Source organism: Semicossyphus pulcher, unplaced genomic scaffold (assembly GCF_022749685.1).
Source record: "Semicossyphus pulcher isolate SPU_LCO1_2020_fin unplaced genomic scaffold, fSemPul1.0.p SCAF_14, whole genome shotgun sequence".
In the NCBI taxonomy this organism is placed as follows: domain Eukaryota; kingdom Metazoa; phylum Chordata; class Actinopteri; order Labriformes; family Labridae; genus Semicossyphus; species Semicossyphus pulcher.
Genome location: NW_027211648.1, coordinates 1,977,956 through 1,990,558, shown reverse-complemented (window position 1 = coordinate 1,990,558; position 12,603 = coordinate 1,977,956). Strand labels below are relative to the sequence as shown.

The 12,603-nt window shown below is 46.3% G+C and overlaps 1 protein-coding gene across 1 annotated transcript in view; it reads right to left on the bottom strand.

Moving 5' to 3' along the window:
* The window catches only part of nin (ninein (GSK3B interacting protein)), a 31,703-nt gene that overhangs the window by 11,959 nt on the left and 7,141 nt on the right, over nt 1-12,603 (bottom strand). The window contains exons 4-16 of the mRNA XM_069662263.1: nt 11,248-11,420; nt 7,848-7,893; nt 7,586-7,761; nt 7,066-7,212; nt 6,803-6,970; nt 5,295-5,431; nt 5,033-5,173; nt 4,692-4,866; nt 3,886-3,996; nt 3,618-3,707; nt 3,383-3,518; nt 3,117-3,238; nt 598-1,709 (exon numbers count right to left, since the gene is read on the bottom strand). Coding sequence (XP_069518364.1) covers nt 598-1,709; nt 3,117-3,238; nt 3,383-3,518; nt 3,618-3,707; nt 3,886-3,996; nt 4,692-4,866; nt 5,033-5,173; nt 5,295-5,431; nt 6,803-6,970; nt 7,066-7,212; nt 7,586-7,761; nt 7,848-7,893; nt 11,248-11,420 — 2,734 coding nt within the window. The remainder of the gene's footprint in view (nt 1-597; nt 1,710-3,116; nt 3,239-3,382; nt 3,519-3,617; nt 3,708-3,885; nt 3,997-4,691; nt 4,867-5,032; nt 5,174-5,294; nt 5,432-6,802; nt 6,971-7,065; nt 7,213-7,585; nt 7,762-7,847; nt 7,894-11,247; nt 11,421-12,603) is intronic.

Sequence of the window (12,603 nt, the reverse complement as noted above, 5' to 3'; positions counted from 1 at the left end):
CCGCGAGTGTATTCTCTGCGTGTTTGATGTTGTTAAGTCGGTAAAATGACGAGAATGTGAGCTAACTGTGAGCTAGTTAGGAGTTGTGAAAGTTGTTTAACTTGTCCTCATAGGCTCGAGTTTCTTTATTTGTGTATTGTTGATAACTTTAAGAAGGCAGTGTGTGCGCACACGCCGAGTTAATGTCGAAGCATTACGTCGAGCGTTGTTTTATCAGCAGAAAAATGACATATCTGCAGATACCGATAACATCGTGCATCCCCACTCTTCACAGTGCAACAAATATAAAGATAATACAATATATGATTTCTTTAAGGACAGATTACCTTTAAGGATAAGTTTGATATTTTCACCAACACACTTATTCGCTTTCTCACCAAGAGTTAGATGAAGAGGTTGATCAACTTCTCCTTCCTTGTATCAATCCTCATGCTAAGCTAAGCTAAACAGCTTTTGCTGATAGCAGTTCATGTTTACCAAACTGACATGAGAGTGGTTTCGATTTGATCTTATTCTCTGCACAACAAAACAAGAGAGAGCATATTCAAAATGTTTTTTAACTAGTGCACGTTACTGAGGTATAAATAAATGTCTCACCTCTCCTGGACGATGTCATCACGTAGTTTGTCCAACATGCTGCTCAGAGCGTCCCTCTCTTCAGTGTGTTTGGCCGTCAGCTCCTTTATGGCCTCTCGTTGGCTCTCCTCCAGACGAGTCCTCTCCTCCGCCAACAAGAATTCTAGCCTCTTCTCCTCCTCCTCCCTCTCAGTATCAAGCTTCTCCCTCTCTTCAGTCAGCCTTTGCTGAAGCATTCCCTCCAAATCCTCCTCCAGCTGCAGTTTCTCCTTCTCCCACTCCTCTTTCAGCTCTCTCTCCCTCTGCTCAAACTGCTTCTGTAACTGGGATCTTTCTTGCAGCACAGCCTCCTCCTGACGCTCCCGAAGCTGGGCTCGTTCGCTCTCCCACTGCTCCCTGAGCCTGCCCTCCCTCTCCTCCTGTTCCCTGACAAGTCTCAACATCTCTTCTTCTAACAGCACCTGCAGAGCCTCGTTATTCTGCTCATCCAGCTGAGCCCTCTCTTTCTGCGACTGCTCGGTCAGTCTCTGCACAATCTCATTACGCTCTACCTCAAACCTCACCTTTACCTCCTCTAATCTGGCCTTCAGTTCTTCCTCGTGGCGTTGTTGCAATAGTTCCCTCTCTTTCTCATAATCGTCAAACAATCTCTTCTCCATCTCTGCCTTCTCTTCTTGCAGTTTCAGTCTCTCCTCTTCCAGGCTGGCCTCAGATAGCTCCACATGCTCCCCCTCCAGTTCCCTAATCTCAATGGCATGCTGTTTCCTCAGCTCCTCCATCTTTCTGGCGAGGTTTTCATCGATCTCCGCCTGCTGGGCCTCCAGGGTCTTCAGCTGCTCCTCCAGGTCTGCGGTGTAGGTGTGAGCCCCCAGCAGTTGTTGTCTGAGAGCTCCCACTTCCTCCTCCTGCAGATTCTGGAGCTCTTTCCTCTCCTCGACCCGCATCTGCTCCAGACTCGCCTGCTCCAGATCCACCTGCTGTAGCTGGCTCTGGAGCTCCTGTGCCTGGCTCTGAACGTGGGCCACCTCCTCCCTCAGAGCCTGGACCTCCTGCTGGTGCTGGAGGGCTAAGGCTGCCTTCTGGTCCTCCTGGGTGTCCCTCTGCTTTTCAACCATCTTATCGAATTCATTGATCTGTGGTGGGAAAGAGAATGAAGAGGATGTCAATTAATGTGACTTTTTGGCTGACCGCCGTGGTCAGCCCTACACATGGCTCTGTATGTGAGTGAGTGACTGAGTGAGTGACTGAGTGACGGTACTTTCAGAGCCAAATAAAGTAAAAACAAAAAAAACAACGGCCCGGGAAACACTTCAAAATAAAAGCATTGTGTACAAACGATTGGAGTCAGAATTCCAGATCGGGCTTTTACTTTGAAAAAGCATAACAGAAGTGTTGACCTACTTTGCTCTCCACGCCTGTGACTTTTACTACAGGAAGAGATGTTCATATTGCTATCAGAGATCAATAGGACTCATCATAATTCATTTTCAGCGTGTATTTTGACCGGGAACTGCGCGCTACACTCTACATTTACGCGCGTGTCACGTGTCACTTCGTCTGTTTTCATGCATTTAAAATGAAAATGAACACGTCCCGCAGTCGTAACGCACACAACAGCGCACATTGACCTGATGTGGTCAGCCACATACTAGGTTTAGGCCTGGCGTTGTTGGGAAGTAGGTTTGCCTTTTTATGTAGAGACTCAGATGAGATGATCAATACTGTTCTGTACTCTAAAGGTGACGCAACAGCTCAACAGCCAGTTAGCTTAGCTTAAGCGGGGTACACACTACATGATAATCGGCCCTTCCGACAATCCTCAGTAAAGTCCTGATTGTCTGATGGTTCTACAGGTGTTCTCTGCAGATGTTCCTGTGCTGTGAGGGACGTTAGAGTGATTTAACTTTCCCCGATCTGCTCAGAAGAACGATTACAAATATTAAACATGTTCAGTATTTACGATCTGATCTGATCTGATCAGTATAACCCGATGACAACCGAGCACGCTCTCTGTGGATCGCCACGTGGAACGAAGCAACAGACAATCAGGAAGCGAGCTGACTGAAGGAGGAAGCACAACAACCGCTACCATGGCAACAAAAGCAAACGTAAAGCATGTACAGCCCGTGTTCACGCCGTCTCCACCACTTCATCCACAGTTAGTTTTTGGACTTTTCACTGAAAATTCAGGAAGAAAAAAGAACAATCATCGCCTATTCTTCCTGCCCGTCGTCCGACATGTTTGTTTACTCTAAAGTCTCGTTTGACTGCCAGAGATTCTGTGAGATTTCCAGCTGAGAGAGTCGGACTCCGGTTGTTGGTGAATGACTCTGTTAGTGTGTCGTGTGCTGTTTGGGTCATATCGTTGCTCTCCACACACTACAGGAACAAAACTGTTCAGTCTATGATTATGTATAACAAAGGAGCATTTTATAAGTTTTAAAGTTTTCTTCTCCTCTTGACGACAGACCTGACAAAGCTTCATTTGGACTTTTTACTAATCTGCATCGTGATGTTGAAATTTCGGCTTCGAGACTCACCTTTCTTTCTAGCTGGTTTCGCAGATCCTCCATTTCCTGAAGGTGCTGCTCCTTCAGCTGCTCCAGCATCATCTCCGCCTCCAGGCTCATGCTGAACGGCTGAACGTCATCTGAACCGATACCTGAAACATGATATGTGACATGTAGTTTCCTTGTTTCTACACAAAATGTCTGTGTATTGATCGTTGGCGGATGAAGTAAGTGCTCTGTAATGAGCCCTGCAGGGACTGTGTGTGTATATGTGTTTGCATATTCACTAGGCCTACCTGGGTCAGACTCCATGCCAGGGCTTTTACTCTCCAGCTCCTCAGAGAGAGTTTTGTGGCAGGGCTGAAGAACTCGGCCAAGGCCGTGAAACTCCTGCAGCTCCGACTGCAGCTCGTCAATACGATCCTGCAGCTCCTACCAATGAGAGCAAGACGGGTTAAATCAAATCTTTTTTTTCCACCAGGAGTTTGTTTTGTTGGCGTATCCTGTACTTTATAATTAAGATGCATTCACCCTGCACTGAGCTTCGTAGCTGCTGCGTAGTTGTTTGATGCGTTCCTCTTGCAGGAAGAGGTCGGCGCTGCCAGGGTCCAAGTCTCCGAACTAAAGAAAGGTTAAAAACAATCACAAGTCAGCAGCTTGTGTGCACAGAAAACGTGAAATAAAACCAAAGACACAAACACCAAAGAGTCTGACAGACATGTTGAACAAACAGAAAATAAACCAGAAGTCAGTGATGAAAAGCCAAGCCCTTTATGTGTGCATACAAATGTCTCCGTACCCGCTCTTTTATGATGTTGTCCAAACTTGACTGAAGTTTCGTAATCTGGCTTTGTGCCTCCTCTAGTTTTTCGGTGCTGTCCAGCAACTCCATTTCCAGACGCCTGTTTTCCTGGAAACAAAAACACCATCAACACCGAGTCTTAAATTGCTCTCTTTTTCAGATAAACTAATAATAATAATAATTAATGATCTAACAAATCGCATGTTTCTGGGAAATGAAGGCCCTATTTTGGTATATTTCGGAGTCTAAATGACTAATAGGTACAAGACGTTTTGCAACATAATCCCTGCAGGCAAATCCAGAATGTAAGTGTTTCCTGTGTGCCCTCATGTCTACAGGAAGCCTGAACAGGACCACAAAGAAAAGCTGAAGTGAGTGCTGTTTGTAGAGCAGTCCTGAAACAGCTGGACGTCAGCTCTGTAACGGGCAGACCTTCGTTCTGTCGTTCAGTGACACGCTCACACACTCTCTTGTCAGTCTCTTGGAAGCAGTCGCTTTGAGGATTGTTAAGACTCTCTTTGTGCGCTCTCTGCACGCTATGACACCGTACTTTTGGCTGCTTGATAGTAGCTTAATGACTCTGCTGCACTGATAACCATTATGTTAAAATTAGCACCATAACTCAGTCATGCCTGTTGTGAACGTGTTTTTAAAGTCAAGACGATCCCACTTTTACAGATGATTTCAAGGAAAAAAACCTGTCTCATATTCGGATCAATACGGTATGTTAACATATATTTAAGTTCATTAATACCTGAATGACCCTTTAAAGCAGCAAACCCTACACCTGATCTTTTTGGTACCTTGACAGAGATGGAGAGGTGGTCTCTGAGAAAAGATTCATCCTCTCTGATCTTCTCCATCTCGGCTTCCAGTTCCTCGCGCTGCAGACCGGCCTGCTGCTGGATCTGGTCCATCTCCTTCATCAGCTCGGATCGGACTGCTGCTAGCTTCTCTTTGTGGTCCTGCTCAAGCTTCCTGTAGAAACGAGGGCACACAGAAAACACTTATATAGAATTGAAGACAAAAACACACCCTGACAGTGATTGTAGCATGCGAGGAGTGGGCTGTAAATATACATGATAAAATTAGAAAACAAACAGCAAAAAGAGGGACGACTGGTGTAATTGGTGGGACCTATTACCTGAGATTGAGGTTGTTCATGTGCTCGATGGCGGAGTGGTGCTCGTCCACTTCAGTGGCGAGCTGAGTTTTTTGTTTCTCAGCTTTTTCCAGGTCGGATCGGATTTTCTGTTTCTCCCTGAGTTCTCTGTCGACACGCTCTCTGAGAGAAAAACAACAAAGACTTACTCGTGAACAACAATCCTGCAGGTTGTATTTCACAGGTAAAACAAAAACAAGGTTCATGCCACAGAAGCTGCAGTATGTTAACAACAAACACTCACAGAAGATATCTGATCTCAGCTTTGAAGCTCGCCAGTGCTGCTTGGTGAATCCCGTTCTTTGTAACGAGCAGCTCGTTCTCCAGCGCCATGGTGAGGTCACTCAGGCTCAGTTTTCCATCCAGGCCGAAATCCAGAGCCTGCAAACATTTGTCACATAAATATGCGTCCGTTGGGAGAATTTTCTCTTTTTTTTGTACATTTTTAAAAAGTTTTTGTAGAATAATTTTTCCTTGAAAGTGCTCGCCCGATAAATCTGACACCTTTCTGTCGCCAGCTGTCTGACCATTTCAAAATGCACAAAGACATTCACATTGTGTACAACTGCTACAAGCAAGCAACGATCAGGACAGGAGGGCACGATGTCAGTAAGAGCCAACAAACAGCTTCAAGTGCGACCGGACTTTGGTGCTGACAGGAAGTGTGTAGGGCGTTTTTGGTTTGTTTCTTTTTAGAATCATCATCATCAGCAACATCAACAAGGTCAATACAGTCATCATCGTCATCATGAGAATCCTAATCAACATAATCAATATCCTCGATGTCATCAATAGCATCAATATCATTAAGGTCAGAGGTGTTCATAAAGAGCTGGGTCTTTAGCTTCTTCTTAAAGGTCAAAGGGACTCTGCGGACCGAGTGGAGTTTGGTAGCTCGTTCCACCACCGGGAGACGACTGAGGAGAAGAGTCTAGTTAGAGACTTAGGGCCCTGTTGTGATGGGAGTACCAGGCGCCTTTCAGTGGCAGAGCGTAGTGGGCGGGACGGAGTGTAGACCTGGATGAGGGCGTTCAGGTAGGCAGGAGACGTTTCTGTTGCTGTTTTGTAAGCGAGCAACAGGGTTTGAATTTGATGCGAGCGGCGACTGGGAGCCAGTGGAGGGATACGAACAGCGGAGGGATATGAGCGGTGGAGGGATATGAGCAGTGGAGGGATATGAGCAGTGGAAGGATATGAGCAGTGGAGGGACGGGTGCTGTTTTGGGTTCATTGAAGACCAGTCGTGCTGCTGCGTTCTTCATCATCTGCAGAGGTTTGGATGTGCATGCAGGAAGGCCTGCCAGTAGGTAGTTGCAGTAATCAATGCATGATAGCATGAGAGCCTGCACCAGCAGGTGTGCTGCATGCTCTGACAGGTAGGGTCTGATCTTCCTGACGTTGTACAGGGCAAATCCACATGACCGAGCAACCAATGCTGTTTTAAATGTTTGTAACTTTTATGTATAATTAACTTATATTAAGACTAATGGGCATCTACTGCATGGTGGCTTTCTGTGAGGAGTTTGCATGTTCTCACTTTGTTCTAGTTTACCTCCCACAGCCCAAAACATACAACTCTGATTATTTGGCGACTGTAAAATTGACCTTGGAGCTCCTGTGAGGAGTTTTTAGCTTGTTATGAAATGAAGGGAAATGAATATTGATGCCTTTATATGAGCACGCCTCCACCCCTCTGAGGATAAGCGGTGCGGCTCATGGATAGACAATTAGAAGCACAGGCAGAGTGCGGTACCTGCAGGATCTCAGTGCTGTTCTCTATTCCCTCTTCCATCCAGGCATCCAGGATGTATTCGACTGGAGCGAAACCGGTGCCATCGTCCAGGGTGGAGAAGAGACGCATGCCGATGGTGCTGCTCAGGGCAGAAGGAGTGGCGATTCGACGGCCTCCCTCATCAAAGGGCTGCGTGGGTGAAAACAAGAGAAGGAAGGAAAAAACATTTATGTCAACCATCAACCATCATCAGCGAATAAGAGATCCGCCAACAGGGGGCGTACCTGAGTGGAGTGGTGTCGTTTGAGCTGTCTGTATGGCGTGGAGGCGGACGGGGTGGGCGGTTTGTTGTGGTTCACAACCCTGGAAACAAACTCCTGAACATTCATCACTCCATCGCCGCTCAGACTCTGGAGCACATCCACATGAACCTGAAAAAGAAATGCATGTCTGAGAGATTTTTCAATCACATCTTTAGGTTTGATTCGAAGGTTCTTAAGTCTGTGTAGACTTTACAAAGACTCTTCATAGATCTGATTTGGCTCGACTGCATTTTGATGCAAGACATTTTGATCATCTGGGCCCTAGCGTCACATACTTCAGGATCTAAACGGCTAAAAGATAGAAACGTTTTGGAATTGCTTCGTTGTTTACGTTGTGCTCTTCAAAGCCACCAGACTCCATTGACAAAAACAGTAATTTTACCTTTAAAAACCAACGGAGGAAACTCCCGTCTTCTGCAAGGTAAAATATCCGTTTTTGTCTGGTTGAAAAGCTGCAGTGAAATAAACCGTCTCTCCTCACCTCCAGGCCCAGGTGCTCACAGAGGTTGAGCAGTTCAGCGTGGTCGGCACATCCGTCCCACGATATCGCCAGCTCGTCGCAGGCTTCTCGCAGTCTCTCCTCCAAACAGGTCGACAGAGGAACGGCGGCTCCTCGAGGTGTGCTCGGCTCGTCAGGGTTCCAGAGATGCATCTGGCCTACATGGGAGGTGCGACGGCGTCAAGTGTTGAGAGACAAACATCTTTAAAGTGAATTTACTGAACAAACTGCAGCTCTGACGTACCTTCTGCTTCATACTCCTCTGTGCTTGTGTCATGAACAATCCAGCGCTGTTGGAGAGAAATACACAGAGATGAATATCACGGAGGATAGCCTTCAACTAAAAAAGTGTTGTGCTGTAAACAACCAAATTATAGAAACTCGTGTGTGAGAAAAACTGCCGAAATAAACCTGCAGGCTGATTTGTTCATGTGACAATCAGCTGTTCAGAAGTTCAAACGTGTTTTTAAAATCAGGTCGACTCTGGGGGTAAAAGGGGGGCTGGAGCGTCTGGCAAAACACACAACAGAGCCCTTGTGCTGGCACAGGCACCAGGGCTGGTCAGACGAGAAATGGTGATAAGAGAAATGTGTCATTTGTTTTCTGTATTTTTAAGCATGTTGATGTAGAGTACTGCTCCGGCCAGTGTGCCAAGTTACAGATGAATTAATGCCAAGCATGCCAGGCAACAGAAACATAAGAATATTTTGTAGTTTAAAGATAGAAATGAAAGATCTTAAAGTTGAAGGGTGATTTTGGTTTTGTTAAACATGTTTTGTTTCACGACTGAGGGTAAAATGGATCGTGAGACTGACAGGCTGCTCGGTGCAGTGTCGTACCGGTGTTGTACCAGACCGTTGTGGTGAAGAGGGAGCCGAGCCTGAAGGCAAAGCTTTCGATTTACCAGTCCATCTACGTTCCAACCCTCACGCGTGGTCGTGAGCTTTGGGTAGTGAAGGAAAGAATGAGATCGCAGATACAAGCGGCTGAAATGAGTTTCCTCTGCAGGGTGTCTGGGCTCAGCCTCAGAGAGAGGGTGATGAGCTCAGACATCCGGAGGGAGCTCGAAGTAGAGCCGCTACTCCTCCGCATCGAAAGGAGCCGGGTGAGGTGGTTCGGGCATCTGATTAGGATGTCTCCTAGGCAGAGGTTTTCCGGGCAAGTCCAACTGGGAGGAGACCCTGGGGCAGACTCAGAGCTCACTCGGGATCCCCCAGGAGGAGCTGGAAAACTTTGCTGAGGAGAAGGACACCTGGGTCACCTTGGTTAGTGCAGGCAAAAGTGCACAATCAAATACCCTCCACTAAAAGTCAACAGGCTCAGATTGTTATTCTAAGTGTGTGACAACATGACAGAAAGGATCCCTACAGAGATAGACCTTTTCGTTACAGAGGAAGATGATTGTTTAACCAGAAACAGACGTTACATCGCTCTCTGCAAAGCCACAAACGACAACAGTAGTTTTGTCTTTCAGAGGAGCACCGGGGTTGCTGGTCTCCTGCTGCCTGGTTCAGTTAGTGTCTTTGTGTTATTGTGGGACGTTTTTTGTGAAACACATCGAGGCAGCAAAGCAACTCTGGTGCTCTGCAAGGTTAAATTACTGTTTATGATGCAGTCTGGTGGCTTTGAAGAGGGTGATGTAACGGCTGTTTCTGGTTTGAAAAAAGTTACTCATTGACCGAAAGGTTTATCCTACTCAGTCACTTAGAGAACCAAACTGAGCCCGTCAAACGCTTTCAGAGGGGCGCTTTGATCAGGTGAATTTATTTCATCCACTGAAACAATTCAAAAACTTTTTCTCCTATTAGTTATTTAGACTCTGAAATATGTCATAACAAGAGCGTAGCTTTAGAACTTAGAGGAGGGGCTTGTTTGGATGTGTGACCCAGTGTGCTGCGACCCCATCCAACCGTGACGGTCCATTGTTCGGGAGGCAAACAGTGAGGGAATGAAGAACAGATGGGGTTCCGCGACAGGCCTGTTGATACATGGTGTATAGGCATCCAGGAGGATGGGGGAGGTGGGTGCTCATTGTTCCTCTGTCACAGTCCTACACCCTCCTCCTCACAAAGCACCAGGCCTGCCGTCTCTGTGGCAGAGCCCCCTGACCCCTCCCCATCTGCTGGTCTGCGGGCCGGACATCGTGGCATTGTTGCAGCAGAGAATTAGTCAATACCAAGACACGCTTCAGTTCAGGTTTGTGTTGGCGCCGCACAGACAATACAGCGAATATTAACACATCCATCCGTGCACAAGCTGAACGGGCCATCATTGATGGACTCCAGTTCGTGGAGATTTATGCTTCTGCAGCACATCCAACCATGCATATTCAACCTGTTGTCCAGAGGACTCCTATAGTTACTAACAAACATAAAAACAGAGGTGAATGTTTGTTATGTTCTTAATCAGTCTCCTGATTCTTTTTCTGAATAATCCATCAGTTGTTTAGGCTTTTAGACGTCAGCTTATCAGTTCCCAAAAGCCCCACACGATGCCTTCAAAGTGCTTCTTTGTGCAATTAAACAAGTTAAGGCAAAATTCAAAATAATACGTTATTCCTCCAAAAAATCATCCACATCACTGCAGCATTTTAAAACCCATAAATGGAGACTTTTGTGAAAGTTATTGATGTTATTTTAGTTTGAAAACTAAAAGGTTGCATTTAAGTGTGTTCGGACAGAACAGAGACTTTTGGAAACAATAACGCCATGACTTGTCCTTCCCCGATTCCTCAACGCCCTCATCACATGACCTTATTCCAGAAGAAAACAAACATCACCCCGCTGACCTTGTTGTCTATTCTTGTTGTTGTGCAGTTAAATTCAGCATTTTATAATGCTACCATCGCCAACACGAGCAGGAGGAAAGCAGTATTTGAGCAGCATCGTCAGCCCTCCGTGGAGCACGGCTGCTTAAACTGATAAAAAGTCGAACTCGAGAATGTTTACTAGTTTTACTGGATACAGATTTTCAAATTAGGTGACAAATACGTTGTTTTAATCCACAAATCAACGACACAATCTTACTCCTTCTCAGACAAAGGAGCCCTTGGAGCTCTTACTGTAATATACATCCTCATTTCTGCTGCAGGTCGCTGGCGCGCAAAGTGTGAGACCTTAGACCTCTGTAAACGAGAGCAGGATAATCCAGGACGGGGATCTAGAAGACATACCGGGGCATCATGTCTTTTCAGCTGTGCATGGTCGTGACTAAGAAAATGCTATCCATCTCTGTGACCGAGAAGTCGAGTTTGAGCCACTACTGTCCTGTGCAGACAAACGAAGGCAGCACCTGCTGTCAGGCTAAAATACAGAAAAATGACCATAAGCACTCCGCTCACAAACACTGTGGTTACATCCTGATTACTGGAGGCTTGTTAAACAGTAATTATGCTCTGTGTTATTTACAGACAGTGCTGCCGTGTTATGCAATGAACAGGGAGCCTTGTGAATCCTGTGTGGGGTGTCTCTATTACATTTCAGGACCTGCCATGAATGCCGCTAAGCTGATTAGCTAAGAATAACGCCTCACCGCTGGTCTGAGAAAACACAGTTCGTACAAGGACGGGAGGAGATAAGAACGGCGTCCGTGTGTCCGGATGTTCAGAGCGCTGCTGGATTACAATGCCATTCTTTGCCTTTTACCTCACGCTTCCTCGGAACGGCAGAGTCATCGCCGTCCTCCGGGTCCTCCTCCTCCAACGCAAGTGCATTCCTAGCTTCAGACGTGCCTGGAAAAGGCTCTATGAACTCCGGGGTGGTGCGGCGGCCATAGCGTTTACTGCCCTTCACAAACTTTGGTTGGATCTCTGGAGACTCTGAGGAGACAAAACGAGAACCTGTGAACACAAACTTGCAGAGTCATGATCACAAGCACAGGGCATGATCAAACACAGAGAGAACATTTTATGACTAATCTCTGCTGCAGCCTTCAGCAAGCACTTCTCCAAAACGTACAACTTCTCCAAAAGTGGTAAGCACAGAATCTTTTAAGGTCACATGTTCTCATTGGCTTAGATGAAACAGACAACTAAAGGTCAACAGTGTTTCAGGTGCAAACTTCAACCAAACACCGGAGGACTAAAAGATTTTACGCCTTACTAACAGCAAGACGGAAATGTTGAACTGTTGGCTAATTGGCTTAGGGCCTGTGCCTCTGTATGTAGATTTACAGCTGAGTCAGCAGGGGGGCTGCTGCACTCATTCAGCCTTCACAAGTCACCTTCTCTGCTTCACTGACTTGTTGAATGGGAAAGGTGTCCTTTAATACTGACTGATAAAAGGCTCATGATATGGCTCTGTGCTTTGTAATACCCCTCTCCCACCAAAATGAGAGCATTGACTTGGATTTTTCCGACCCAGGAAGATCCACTAATAAATGTCTCTTTTCCCATTGCCAGTGGAGTATTCTCCATTTTGGTCTCTTTTCTGTCACCGTCTGACGTCACTAACGCGCCAGAAACAAGGTTAGTAAACAATAGCACGCATGAAAAAAACGTACATTATTCTCTTTGGTAAGCAGCATGGAGCCAGTGAAGATGTTACGGTGGTTAGGTCTTTATTCTGTCTATTACTCATTCAGTTTATCAAACTCAGCGGCGACAAATTTGGAGCGATGTTCGAGCGCTGCTCAGACGGAGACGGGCGGAAATTAGCGTGTCGACACGAGTTTTGTGTTCCCATCAATGCCGGTCGGAGTCGAGGCGATAATTACCCAGGTCTACTGCAGAGTCATGTGACCCGGCTCTGAATGCTGACTGTAACCTTTCCCACTAAGAGAGTGGTGTTTGTGAGTTTTTTGACCAGTGGGAAACGGGCTTAAGTGACTTGATTTGATGAAAACACAGCATGCTTCTTAAAGACATTTGTCTTTTTCTTAAAAGGGGATATCTGGTCCTTTAAAACTTGGGCCCCACATATTTTAGTGTCAAATGACGAAAAAGACCGAAAGTGTTGTGGAATTTCTCCAGCAGATGGCTCCAGCCGGCAGCCATGAAAGAG